Below are 15055 nucleotides of genomic sequence, written 5' to 3'. Positions count from 1 at the left end.
ATAAATATTTGCATATTTTATAAATATTCCTAAATTTATACGTATGTATGTATATATTTTTTATCCCCTTTCGAAAGTTTAGATAGGGGGTGTATATACAGAAAAGGTTGAGAAGTGATGTCTGGGAAAAAGCTTAGTACAGATATCAAAAGTAACGTCTTGTGCCTTCCTCTAACTTAAACCACTTCTACTTTCTACATATCAAAAGTTGTATACGTTTTATAACCATCATTTTGGTATCCGGTTCTTGGCACTCACCCTCTGGCGAGAAATACCCACGAGATTTGGTAGAAAGGTTAAGTTCTGTGTGTACCACTTCTCTATCCAATGCATAGAAGTATAGAATATATTGTCCTCTTGTCTTGGAACAGACGTTACATCTCGTGAAATAGCTGTCATTTTTTTATTTATATATATATATATATATATATATATATATAAGTGTATATATATATATATACACTTTTTCCCCTTCCTTCCTGAAATTTCCAATTCGATCTTCAACTTGATTTCATGTTAAAGCCATTTCAATTCTGTTAAATCAATTTTTTTCCTACTTTTATACAGTTTAAATCTTGTTTGTAAGGGTGAAAATTTCAATTTTAGATAAGGATTTTATACCTGAAATTTAAATTTATATATATATATATATATACGTGTATATATTTCTTTTTCTTCTTATTTAAAAAAAATCTGATTAGCAAATTAATAATAATTATTTTTCTTTTAATTTATTAAATTAAAATAATTGTGGTTAATTAATTGGTTAATTAAATATAATAATTTTTGTAAATGAAAAGAAAAATAAATTTGTTTTTATTTTTCTTTAATGATTTTTCACTTGTTGAAGATAAAAAATGATTATTATTATTTTTTAATTGAGTTTAAATGAAAATTAATTTTATTTCTTTATTTTTTATTTTAATTATTTGCTAATTATGCAATTAAAAAACCTCATAATTAATATTTTTTAATAATAGAGGAATAATTTATTTTAAAAAAGATGCTAGAAAGTATCAATTTCTTTATACTTAAATAAGACTTTTTACGGGTAAAACAATCAAAATTTAATTATTTTATATATATAAAAACATTATATTTTTATTAAATCAAATATAAAAATTATTATAAAAGTGTGCAGAATATATTATAAAATTTATTTGTATAATAAATAAGTGGAATAATTTCTCTAAGAGAAATTTATGTATTATAATCTCTCTCAAAAAAATTGTTTACTATAGCAGAATGGAAGAATATTATGTGCATACACTGTGTATATATCACATTCAGCATCAGAATACAGTTAAGTGGTCTTGTATCAACCTTGAAACGTCTGAAGAGACCATCAAAATTGGAAAAGAATACAAAAACTTGTATAACTTCCAGAACCGTAGGACCAAGAAACGAAAGATGGAGAGAGGAGGGGGATAAAAAAAATAAGAAAGTTGTAAGAAGGAAGCATCCCCGGATGTAGTAGAAGATGTCAATATAGAGTAGGAAAAAGCAGCATTCCTGACAATGCAAGGAAGAAGGAATGCACTCTTGATAGATAACATCGCTATATCTAACTTAAGTGCTTCTGATACTCGAGCTATTATTAAGAAAACTTATATATAAACCATATTTATTAAAGGCGCCCTTTTATTATAATATTAAAAGATGTAAAGCTGTATCTACGTAAGTTTTAAAATGATGCTAGTGTTATCTTTATGTAGCAACAATAGGAGGAAGACTATAATGTATATAATGTATGTTTATTATCAACGGATGCAACTTCACGCTTTAGTTGTTAAAACGTTCATTTAATCAGGGACATAATTCGTACATAAAGGGATCATTGTGTGAAAATAGATCGTTGATCCATCAGATACATAAATTAATTCATTGTAGATTTAACGTTGAACACAGCCTAGTAGATAGAGAAATATCAAAAGGTATCTTATTCAACTCGACACTGTTTCAACATGTAATTCATGTGAGCGGAATGCCTAATGTTCAGTTAATGTCATCAGATATGACCTCTCTAATCCTTTCACGTATCTCCGTTTAACCTAACAGTCTATTGGTTCTAACACTTTCGTCGTTGCGTTAAAAGTCAGACGACCGGCAATTCAATTACTCTCACCAGTTCTAAACGTTCACGCTATTGGACCAGACTCGTACCAGTAATTAACAGGAGATAGACTTTAGGTTCGATCCATTCAATGACACTATAAGACTGTTTTCGGTTTCTAAGTTCGACTCTTAATAGATAATTCGATAAATAGTATAACAATGGGAATTTTGTCATGCCCATACCATTAATGAAATCTTCTCCTAGGCAACCGATGTAAGACGAAATTCAATTGGTTGTGTGTCTAGTTATTTAGGAAGTTTCTTGCAATTATATTGGAATTTCCAAGAAGTAAACTTTACTTAATTATTTAATTGTAATTAAATTCATATTTATATTTGATTTTATTCTTAAAAATTCAATAAATTATGTATTATTTTTTCTAGAAAAATATCCACCTTTTCCTCTTTGTTTGGGTTACTATCGGTTTATAATATGAAATTTTAAATATAAAATTGTTGAAATGTATTAATATAATAAAGCAAAAGGATATAAGAATGTTTGAAATAATATAAAGTCGAATGTGAAACAATATAAAGAATCGGAAGTAAAACAATGCTATAAAATATAACAATAAAGAAACGGTTAAATGTGTAACAATATTAAAAAAAATACAATTATATAAAATAGTAAAATATATAAATAATTAAAAACATATGTAAACTTTTTAATTAAAGAGAATAAACCAATAAAAGACAGTATTTGTTACTGATACCGTTCGTATGTCTGTTCGATAAAGGGAAAAAACCAATACTTGAAGAAGCAAATATATCTTTTTCTTAATAGGAGTTCAACCTATTTCTACTGCAAAATGTGTTTCGGGTTCGGATCTCAACAAAAGCTAAAATTTCAACAATAAAATGGAAAAAAGTACTGTTAAATACTCGTGTCAATTGCAATTCACACGTAGAAAAATAATTTCAATTAAAGTATATTCGATAAGAAAACTGCATTTAGTTTTTGTTGAGATCCGAACCCACGACATGTTTGCAGTAAAAACGAGTCGAACACAATACATTTTTCCGAATTTTATTAAACAGACATACGAACAGAATCAGCAGCACTATTTTACTGGTTTATTCTGTTTAATTAGAATATTTTACATAAGAGAGAGTTTATATTTTACACTTGATAGTCGCTAAAATTATATTCTTTATTAAAATGTCATGGGTTCGATCCCTTAATACTTTCTACTAATACAAATAATTCAATTACTTTTAAAGAATAAAATGAATATAAAATTGATATAATTTATTTAAAACATTATAAAAATTAATTTAAATAATATAAAATCTAAAATAAACATTATAATTTTTAACGTTAAACTTTAATTATTTTCATTTATTCAGGTAAATTATATAAATTGCTAATATAAATATTTAGATATAATAAGTTGAACTTAGAATAAACTTATGTTTACATAAAATTCATAAAATTTAAATAGTTGTTTATATAAATATAAATATTCAACTTTAAAATTACATTAATTAATTTTCTGCAATCGTTTCCTTCAAAGGATTATTTTTAATTTTACTATAAACTATTCTTTGAACGAATATATTTTCCATATAAATTACAAATTAAACTTAAACCAATTTGTTTTCAAATAAAATAATGTTATTTTTCGCTTTTAATATTTATTTAAACAAATTTAAAACTGTTTAGATGCAATTAAGGCATTATTAGAATATAATAAATATAATTAAAAATAATATAAAATTATGTTTATTTAGTTATAAATGATGTAAAATTGTTCTTTACTTTCGAGCAATTTTTAAAAAGTTTTAGAAATAACTCTTAGAGTTAATTAGAATAGGATTTTCTTAATTAACATATAATGTTAGATAGTTTGTGAGATTTTATTAAGCTTTAATCTCATTAAATTTTATATATCTTTATAGTTTTATTGTGAGTGTAAATTGCTAGTTTTATAATATATTTAGCAGTAATTTATATGTTAATATGCTTAATATTTTGCTCGTACTAAAAGACATTTTCATTATGTTTACACATTAAAAATTAAGAGGAGTATACTTGTTAGTTTACGTGTTATTATTATAAAAAATATAAAAAAATATTATTATATAAACTAGATATTCGTGTAAAAAATTGACTAAAGTTTCGTCTGTAATTAATTAGGATGAGCTCACGATATATTATTTTGCTACAATTTTCAAATTTCAGATCTTTACATTTCCATTGTTCTTCGTTAACCTCCAGAACAGAGTTAGATAGGCAAAAATCGAGACCAGATATGAAAATATTAGGAGCAGAAAACCCCGATTAACAATATATGAACTTCCGGTTTAAATCGAAAGTCACGTGACTTCAATTCAAAATTTTCTCCAGATAAGTTAGATGACCTGCATGGCTCGATTGTTATTAGGAGAAGTATGATGTACAGGGGCAAGACACTATTAACATCGAGAGCTTAACGGCTGGAGATCCCGATGAACTAGATGCAAATTTCCAATCTTGTGATAGTCATGGGTTCAATCCTGTACAAAGTTAATGTAACTGTAAATTGTTGTAATAAAACAGTTAATGCTAATATATATATATATATATATAATTTATTATGTAAATTATTGTAGAAAAAGAAATAGCCTTTATCCAGGATGAACTGGTGACGTATTATTAAGGGTTATTGGTTCATTCCCATGCATAGAAAAAATATAATTTTACTGTTCAATTTTTCAATTTACATTCAGACGTGTGATTTATACAATAGGATTTACATTTTTGAAGTATTGTTTGTTTATGAAAGAGTTACTTGATCACGTGACAAAATATCCGTTGATTATTTCTTTCTAAATAAAAATTCAAATACAAATAAGAGATGTATTTTTTAAAGAAATTTATACAATAAAAACTGCATTAAATTACTCAAAATATTTCACGTAATTTTCAATATTAATTCGAAATTACGTGTTACGAGACCAGAAAAGTACTTAATTTTATTAAAATAGCATGTTAATTCGTCTTCCTCGTATCAAAAAATATAGATTATTCGTTTAAATACTTTACATTTATGCTTTAAATTTACAATGATTTAACATTGAAATGCTAAATTTTGCTAAATGCGAATAGCTTCTGTTGATGTCATTGCTTAATAGATGATATTTTCTGTCAATAACGACACATTATGAACTCAGCATAAATCAGCAATGCTACTTACTCTGCTGGTAATTTCATAACGAGTTCCACTACCCGTCATTAGCAAACTCAACAAGGATGTTGCGTTCAAATATCTTCGCCATTCCATTCACACAGAGTCACGCATAGTCATTAGTACAAAGTCTGCCTGTTGCAACAACAACCAAACCTTCAAAAGCAGAGGTTAGTCACAGCTCAGGTGCTCTTGACGTCAAGTCATCACTGCACATACTTTATAATGCAAGAAACAAATGAGCTTCATCTACATAATTGTGCATCACTAGTTTTAGCAGTATCATATGAATAAAGATAACCAGTTAACATGTGAACCCAACTGTTATGAGACGAAGAATTTATAATATATTTTTTTCCTGGTCTTAAAACTCTCAACAGATTATAAATTTACATTTATATATAAATTAGCCTCCCGAATTTATTTATTTTTTTTGTAAAATAGAGCATTTATTCTTATAAATTTTTAAGTTTAAATAAATTGAGAATTACAACTATTTTAAGAAAAAACATTTTAAAATATCAAATGTCTGTTTAAATAATACATTTTTAATCTTTAAAATATTACATAATTTAAAATGACATTCGCTATATTTTAAAATAAATTTTGATTTTTACTTTTAAAATAAATAGTTTTAAATATATTTAAACGTGGAATTTTTTAAATAATTTTCTTAAATTTTAAACATGTTTCAACGATTATAACTTAATTTTAAAAACTATTTTAGTGTTTAAAATCGAAATTGTGAAAAATATGCAACAAAAATTCTAACTATTTTTAGATTTACGCCAAAGAAAACTATTATAAATCTATATTTAATGCATAAAAGATAACAATAGAAACGTTTGTAAAATGTGAATTTGAAAGGAAATTATCATTCATCTATTAAATTTTATTGATTTTAATAATTGCGCTAAAGGCCTAATTAAAAGTCAAACTAAGAGAAAGACAAAATTCAGTCATCTGTAATGTCACTCACAAAAGTCTGTACAGAAATTAGTAGCAATTGTATATTTGTAATTATCGGCTAAATACTTGTTACAGATAATTAATAATAAGCAATGTTTGCTAATGAAACAAGAATATCCTTTTGTCTCCTATATACACACAATTTTTTACTTCGTTATGTATCAACCATTACTAATCGAATTTCTTAATTATCTTATCAATAAACTCATATATCATTACAGTTATGAATCTCGAGTAATTAAAATAATTTTAATAAAATAATTTACATTCAAAACACTATCTTAAAGTAAATATTAATCTTTACACGTTGTATATTTTTAAGTTATTGATTTTTTTTCCGTAAGATGTAATTATTAGTAAACCGAATTAGTTACTTCGTGTTTAATGATTATTTTTTTAATGCCAGAGAAGATTTATCAGCGTATTATTATGAGTTGCTTATTAATTATTTGATTAATTATCATATAAATAACTCAACAGAATAATTTTCTGCTTGGAAATTGCGAAACAAAGAATATAATTCTTTCTTTCTTTCTTCTCCTCTAAGCTGTTCTGTAATTGCTCTTTACAACATCCAGAAATCTAACGAGAAAAAGAATGTAGGAAACAAAGGTGACAATAACGAGATAAAGCAATATGTCCGAGCACAATTTTATCTAACTTTCTATATATAATTTATATTTATATGAAGATATAAAGGGAGAGAAAAGATAGGAAGAGAAAAAGGAGAGAGCCACAAGTTGTAAGTCTGTATAAAGCAAAGTTATGCAAAGTGGATACTCGAAACTGATTAAAAATAAGTGTTTATTGATTTATCGAATCTTCAGAAATTAATAACACTGTTATTATATAAACTGTTGTTAAAACAATAGACGTGACAGGTGGGTTGCTTCTCTGTAAAATCGAGCTTTATCCATCACGATGCAGACAAAAGGATATGGGAAAGAGGTCAACAATCTCCTGCTGGATGCTACAGTACTACAGGAAGGAAAAATCCTCCTGAAACCACAGCATGGTGCGGCTTATAAGCCATACCCACAACAAGCTAGGCAGGTGTCTAATTGACCACACCCCAACACCCATTGGATATAAATTTTCTTAGAATTATTACACACTTAAAAGTATCTTAAATGTTATAAATCAATAAATGAGATCTATTACTAATTAGTTTACGTAGGATTCCTTCAATAAAATTAGAATAATTATATTCTAAGTTTAAAAATACGAAACATAAAAAATTACAAGTAAGTTTTGTATTTTTTAAAGAAGTATATTAATTTGTATCATTAATCATTTGGAATAAAAACAAGATAAAAAATTTCCAACAAAAACACTTCGACGAATAATTTATCAGGTAATTTGAAATCATTTTTAGACATGTAGCGAGAATGAAAGATGTTAAAAACGATTGAAAACAGACGAAAAAAAAATCAATTTTTGTTTGGAAGTTTGTTTCTTTGGATAGTCGAATAAAAATTCTTTCCAATAAGTTATGAAATTTGTTGAAATTTTTTCTTTATCACGCCCATTCTTTCTTTTTATAATGCCTTTATATGAAGCAATTCAGATAAAACTTTATACAGTAAATGCAATTCTTACAGTGTTATGAATTCGTAAAAAAATATATATATATTTTTAAAAAATTGTTATAAATATTAATTTTTCTATTTTTTTCTATAAAAAATTATATTGTCGTACGATTAATTTGGAATTATTTCAATTGATAGTGCCCCCGGGTGAACCAATCATCACTGATGAAGAAGATAGGCACGTAAAGGGTTTGATAGGTCCTTATAACGAGGGAGAAAGTTTAAGATTAACATGTGAAGCAGTAGGAGGTAAGTTATATATTTATATATAAGTATATGTATGCCCAAGCCTAGATATATAACAGCAAAACATATATGGCTGCAAACATAAAGGGGCCCCAAATTTAGATTTTTATGTTTAAAAAAGTGACAAGAAAGTGCTTTAAATTGAATTCATTTTGATGAATGGTAAAAAAATCTGTTTTTATATCTTTTATTCATACATTTTTATGGAATTCAGAGAGAGGAGTAAGGCCTTTCTCTCTTCTTCAGGCCCTACACATTAAGAGATGCTGAAACTAGATCATCACTTGATGGCATGCAATATGATAACAGATAATTTTACGATAATTATGATAAATTAATATATAAAATTAAATTTTATATTAAAATTAACCTTAATGATTCATAAATATTCAGTATTTTATTGTAATAAAATTATAAGAATAATTTAAATTTGTACATCTTTTATATGCATTATCAATTCACTCATCCATGAGTTTAAGTCAAAATTTAAAAGAATATTAAATATATAATTTTAAAATTTTATATATTTATAAACAGAGAAAAATAAAAATTAAAATCAATTAAAATTTATATATTTACTTTTTATTTCTTTTAAAAAATTTTTAATTAAAAATTAAATATATAATTTATTAAATTTAATTATAATTTTAAAAAATATAATAATAATTAATTTTAATTTTTTTAAATGTATTTAAAAGTAAAGATACTTTTTGTTTCTTAATTAAAATTAAAACTTTTACTTTTTTAATAATTATTCTTTAAAAGAATTTTTTATTTAAATTAATAATAATTAAGTGTAATTATAAAGTTATAAATTAATTAATTCAAATAACATTTAACTATTTCTATAATGAATTAACCTACCTTTTTCTTTTCTGTTAATTTATAAATAAAATTAAATATAAAAAAATGGCCAATTTGCTTAATTTTTTAAATATATTTAACTTATTATCTGTATAGTAAAGGTTGATAAATACGATTAATATTTTTTTTATTTAATAAAAAAATTAATTAATATCATTAATTAATAATTAACTACTTAAAGTTTCATGTTGAATGCGTTGATAAGCAACAGTTGCAAGTTGATACGTAGTCTCAACTGATATAAGCAGACATCCTACAGAAGGGAAGAAAAGCATTAAATATTTGAAAGAGGAAAAAAGCACATCTTTCTCAGACTTTCTGCCTCAAGTCATTCCTCAGCCACCTGACATGTTTATTGATTTCTACGTTGGATTTTTTCATCCTTCTTTTCCTCTTTTTCTTTTTTTTGATATTTTCTTAGGTTGAGCTACCTCATGCTGCTTCCATGGCGTCTTTTTATTGCTTGCTTTAGTGCTTGGGGTGAATAAAAGTTTTCTACAACAGAAAAAAACTCGTTTATAGTGATCAAACTAGTACAGACTTTATCGTTTTTTGTCGTCAATTAAATTTATTTTAATAAAAAAACAGAATATATATATATATATATATAACAATATAGCTCTCTGTTTAATTAAGTTGTTAGAACAGCTTTTTTTTATTTAAATATATTTAATGATTAAGTACTTAAGTATAAAAGTTTTTTTAGCTTAAAGGTAATTATATTATTATATACTAATTTGATAATTTTATATAATTTTTTTAGCAAAATTAAATTTACAATTTTTATATTCATTTTATTGAAAATTGTATATTTTTATAAATAATAAAAACTTATTCCATTTTCGTAAGGGAATTTATATAATTGAATTTTTTTAAACCTTGTTTTAAATAATAAAAATTTTATATTAATGCTTTCTACTCCAAAAATATACATTAATATAAAATAAATTAAAATAAAGTGATAGAACAGTTTTCTTTATTAAAAATATAAAAAAAAATGTATTAATTTAAATCTAACGATAATAAATCTCAGTAATATTCAAGTGAATATATCAATTTATTTATTCAATTTAATAAAATATGATTTTTGACTAATATAATATTCAATTTTATCACTAATATATTCAAGTTACATAATATTTCACTTGTAACACTTTTTTTCTTTTACTGAACCCCTCAATTATTTTAAAAATTAAATTTGAAAACTTAATTTTTAGATAAAAAATAATACTAAATACATTAAAATTATTGTAAAATTATTTTTACTATCATAAATAAAAAATTAACTCAATATTTTTTGATTTACAGCTAAATAATGATGCAGAATTTAAAGAATAATTTTACCTTTGTTTACGTTTTCTTTAAAAAAATAATTAAGAATTTAGTTTAAAATATTGTAAAATTTAACTGTAAATTCACTAAACATATTTTTCTTTTAAGAAAAAATATTTACATGCAAAGAAAAGAAAAACTCCAATGATTTCTAAAGCTTTGCATTTACTTCCTTACATAAACATCATAATGGTTCGTGCCATTTTTTTTTTTTTTTTTTTTATATATTCCATGTTTTCTTTACTTTAAAATTTTGTTTATTTTTTAAAGTATTTTTTTCTTAACAAATTCTTATTTTGTTTGACTAAATTTAACAAAATAATTTATATTTATTTAATGAAAATATTCTATGAAATTTCCTGCGAATTCCTAAATCTTACTAATTAATAATTTTATCCACAAATCCTGAACATATAGTAACTAAATTATGTAAGGTAATTAAATTTATTTTTTATTTTAATATTTAAATATAAACGCGTGTAAGGTTATAAAATTCATTTTTAATTAAAATGAATTAGTTATAAGCCATCTGATATCATATGAGAATTAATAAAAATAATTCGAAAGCACGCAAAGTAATGGCTTATGGCGACAGTTTACTTACAGTTTAAATATTTCCTATTATAAAATAAACAATTAAACTTCTTTAGCTATTAAATTATAATCTTTATAAATATTTTTAATGAAAGTTTAGTGGTCATACGCAAAGTGCGTAAGATATGATATATGAAAAATTTAAACTATGATTGGCTATAGATGGAGCTGTTTTAAAGATTATTGGTTGATGGAGTGTGTGGGCGGAGATTTGTCGATTTCTTGTCTATACTACGTATAAATCAGAGGACAGTTTATGTTTGAAAGAATTGTTATTTGACATTTTTTAAATGTTTTAAATAGAATTTTTATTTTTATAATTATTTTCAAAATTAATATACTTATTTATCATTTTTATATCATTATACTAGCAGATATGCCCGGCTTAAAGTAATAAGGACAAACATTAAAATGGAAACCTTAAATTCTACAATCTAGGGTCCCCGATATAATGCCAAATTTACATTTCGATATTCTTACTACAGTAATTATAATATACTTTATAAAAGATTAGTTTGGGACCCCTATTGGTGGGACTCGGGCAATTGCCATTTTTGCCCGTAGGATAACGCGTGCCATTTTTATTGTATATCATTAAGTTTTATATTTAATGATATACAATAAAAATGTATGAAATCAGAGGTGGAAAGTGAAATGTCTAGGTTTTTTGGTAGCCTATATTTTCTTAGGGTCCTAGAGAGTAACTATGAAAAATTTGGTGTATATTGGTCAAAGGATTTAGAAGTATATTGAGAACAAACAAACGAACAACAGATTTTCCGTTTTATATATACAGTGTGTGTTTATTTTAAAATTAATTCTAAAAGTATTAAAGCGTAATAATATGTAGAAATTTTATGTATTGTAGATATAAGCGTAGGGTCATTGTTGCGAGAGGTCATAGCATTCCTAATTACGAATGGTATTAATGGCCTGTAAATGTAATTCAGAATTAAGTTTATTCATTAAAAAAATTCATGATTTATACTCTTTTCTAGTTGAGAACCGAACCCACGCCTTTGTACAAAACAACGGACGACAACAAATGCGTGGGTTCGATCCTATTTGTCCTAAATACATTTTTAAAAATCTTAATTCATGGTTCGGTTGTATTTTCAGTAGAAGTAATTTTAAGACATTTACAAAGCTTTTCCTAAATTAGATTATTTTAAGCAATTATAGTGAAGTAAGCTATGCCGAAAAATAATTAAATATTCATTTAAATATTTTTAAATTTATAAAAAAAAATATTACTTTAAAAACATTCAGCTTTTAGATTATTCATTTCAAAAACATCATAAAATTCAAATAACAAATACATTTAATTAATTATTTATTTAGTATTTGCATTTAATTACGTACAAATTCATTTAAATTTAATTTCATTTATGTAATTCAACAATAAAAAGTAACGAATTTTATAAATATTCATCTTTACAATTATAAATTTTACGTTTCGAATATCAGATTTATGCATTTTTAATTTACAATTAAATTAAATAGGCTACTGTATTTAATTAATTAATTAAAAATATTAAAGATTTATATAATTTTAATACAATATTAAATCGAATTTTTATATTTTAATTTAAATTACAATATATATAAGTTGGTTTTTGAAGGAAGTATTCGTTGATACGAAGGAAGAAAATTTAATTTTTTTTTAATGTAAAATAATGATACAGAGTAAAATTAATAATAGATATTTGTAAATAAGTGAAAAAAATTAAATAATTTAATTGCATTTTATGCATTTTTAGATAAAGAAAAGTGAGAAAAATGGAAGTTTATTAGATACCATATACTTAAATTGATAATACTTACATTACTTTCGGATGATGATGAATAATAGCCTTAAGGAAATGATTAATTCTCTATGCTGCTGCTATCCTGTTAATGATTCTAAGTTAATACTAAATTAGTTTTCGTTAGTATATCCTCAAGTTGATAATAATAATAATAAGACACTTGCGAGCAATTTTAAAAATGAGATTTTTGTTAAAATATTTATGTTTATATTCCTCGATACTGAAAATATCTAAATCTGTAAGATTGTTACTACTTTGAAGTTCTTTAAAGGATAAGATGTTACCACATTAGCTTCAGTAACTGTGGGTTAATTCAATAAAATAAATGTCTTTTCATTGGGATATTTTTATGTATGGAGTGGTTTTTATGAAATTTTTATGAGAATTATATTGTGTATCTCTTGTTAAATATTGATATTCCTATACAGAAGTGAGTCAGAATGTAATTATGGAAATAAAAATGTGGTTTTGATCTCCAATTATGGACTTATAGAGTAAAACCTGTCCGAAACGGAAAACTTCTTAAATGGAAAAATTCTTCAGAAAGGAGCGATTTTCTGTGTTAAAAAAAACCGGAAACTTGCCAAACCGGAAAGAATATTCGATACCACGAGATTCCGGTTTACGTAGGTTTTGCTGTATATTTAAATTTTTCTAGACGTAAATCAATAAAAATTGCGACTTAGAAAATGTAAATATATTTATTCCTAGTTAAGAATCGAACCAAATTTTTAATCCTGGGTAGTCGTAGGTTCGGTCCACAAATAAGAATCGATACAACACACTTTTATAAGTCTCGGTCCTACTAAAATTTACTTATAAATTTTATCATAAATCCTTTTAACTATTGAATATTACTAATAATTTTATAATAAAAGTTCGATTTCTTCTTCTAAATCATATATAATAATTTAATCGTAATTAAAAAATTATTATAATTAATTTTATTAATAAAATTTGACGTTCCTAATTGAAGAATTATACAAATTTTTAAGAATTAACCTTTAGTATTTTAAATTTTCGTCTTAAAATTCCAAAAGTTTCCTATAATTAAAATATGAAGATCTTAATATATCTATTTGATTAAACACTTGAGAAATTTAATTATGCGAAAGTTGACTTGAAACATTTTTCAGTAGATGCCAAAGAAAAATAAATTCTACTTAACGTTTATTCTAACTCCTTGAAGAGTCTAGAAAAGTTATGAATTTTTATGAACTTTCAACCTTAAACAATATTATTATTATTTATAATCTGTTTAATATATTTAGAGAAAAATATGGGGTAGCCCAAAAGTAAGTTAATCGTTATGGCTCCCTAATTTGCTGTCTCACAAATAATTGAACACAAAATTTATATTTTAAAATCATGTTTTTATCAATTTTGTACAATAAAACTCATACACATACATATACACGTATAGCATACAAACTACAGTTACTTATCTTTTGGAGCCATCCTGTTTCCGTGTATGCATATGTGTACTTTATAGGATGTCAGTTAACTATTATATAAAGTGATGTCTTATTTAAATAGTTTATCGTATCTTTTTAATTACGTTTTAACCAATAAAAAGACGTTTTTCTAAACTCAATTTACGATTCATATTCACAAATGTACGGTACCTAGAAGACACAAGTTCGTGGTTAAATGACCTTTGGATCACCCTGTACTTCTTTTTTTTACAACTGTAACATTGGCAATATATTTTTCTCTTTTTTAAAATTATAAAATTTAAGAAATGTTTATAAATTTTTCAAAAACAAAAGGAAAAATTTATTTAATTTTCAAATTCTTTTCTATTTTATTTCTTTCGTATCCTGTTAATGCATTTCTACTTCTTGTTCTAACATCCTGCTGCTAGAAAAATCGTATTCGTTTCATTTATAGGGTACCAATAAAAAATAAAAATATCCACTTCACAAGACGAGAAAATTAAGGAAAGGATAAAAATGCAATTTTTTATTTTATTTTTCTTTTTTTTTGTATATGTTTATTGCAATTTCTCGAATTTTTAAAATGATCGTAGCTAGCTTATCAACAATAAATCTCTCTTATTCTTGGATTTGTATTCAATTTTAACTGAGATATTGTCATACAAATGTTTGATTGAAAGAGTTTCTTTCATTTCTAGAATAAAATAAAATTAGAAAAGAAAGATTTACGGATGTCACAAAAATTAGTTAACCGTTTTAAAGACTAACTTACTTCTTATGCAATTACTTAATCATACTTTTGTTTTGTTAAGTTTCCACCAATTCTGTGAAAGAAGAATACGTTGTTATGAGCTTAATTTTTTATTTATATTCACCAGTGTACCTGGAACACACGGAAAAAAAACTTTTTTTCAAGTCGTGGTTAGTTGATTTTT

At 24.3% G+C, this 15055-nt stretch overlaps 1 protein-coding gene across 5 annotated transcripts in view; it reads left to right on the top strand.

Annotated features, from left to right (window-relative positions):
• The window catches only part of LOC136981010 (B-cell receptor CD22-like), a 372234-nt gene that overhangs the window by 263557 nt on the left and 93622 nt on the right, over positions 1-15055 (top strand). For all 5 annotated transcript variants that reach the window (XM_067277257.1, XM_067277259.1, XM_067277256.1 and 2 more), the window contains exon 3: positions 7979-8089. In XM_067277257.1, coding sequence (XP_067133358.1) covers positions 7979-8089 — 111 coding nt within the window. The remainder of the gene's footprint in view (positions 1-7978; positions 8090-15055) is intronic.

The sequence above is a fragment of the Centruroides vittatus genome, unplaced genomic scaffold, assembly GCF_030686945.1.
Source record: "Centruroides vittatus isolate TY-2023 unplaced genomic scaffold, ASM3068694v2 contig_738, whole genome shotgun sequence".
In the NCBI taxonomy this organism is placed as follows: domain Eukaryota; kingdom Metazoa; phylum Arthropoda; class Arachnida; order Scorpiones; family Buthidae; genus Centruroides; species Centruroides vittatus.
The sequence above is the reverse complement of the archived record's forward strand: the minus strand, read 5'-3'. Positions and strand labels throughout refer to the sequence as shown.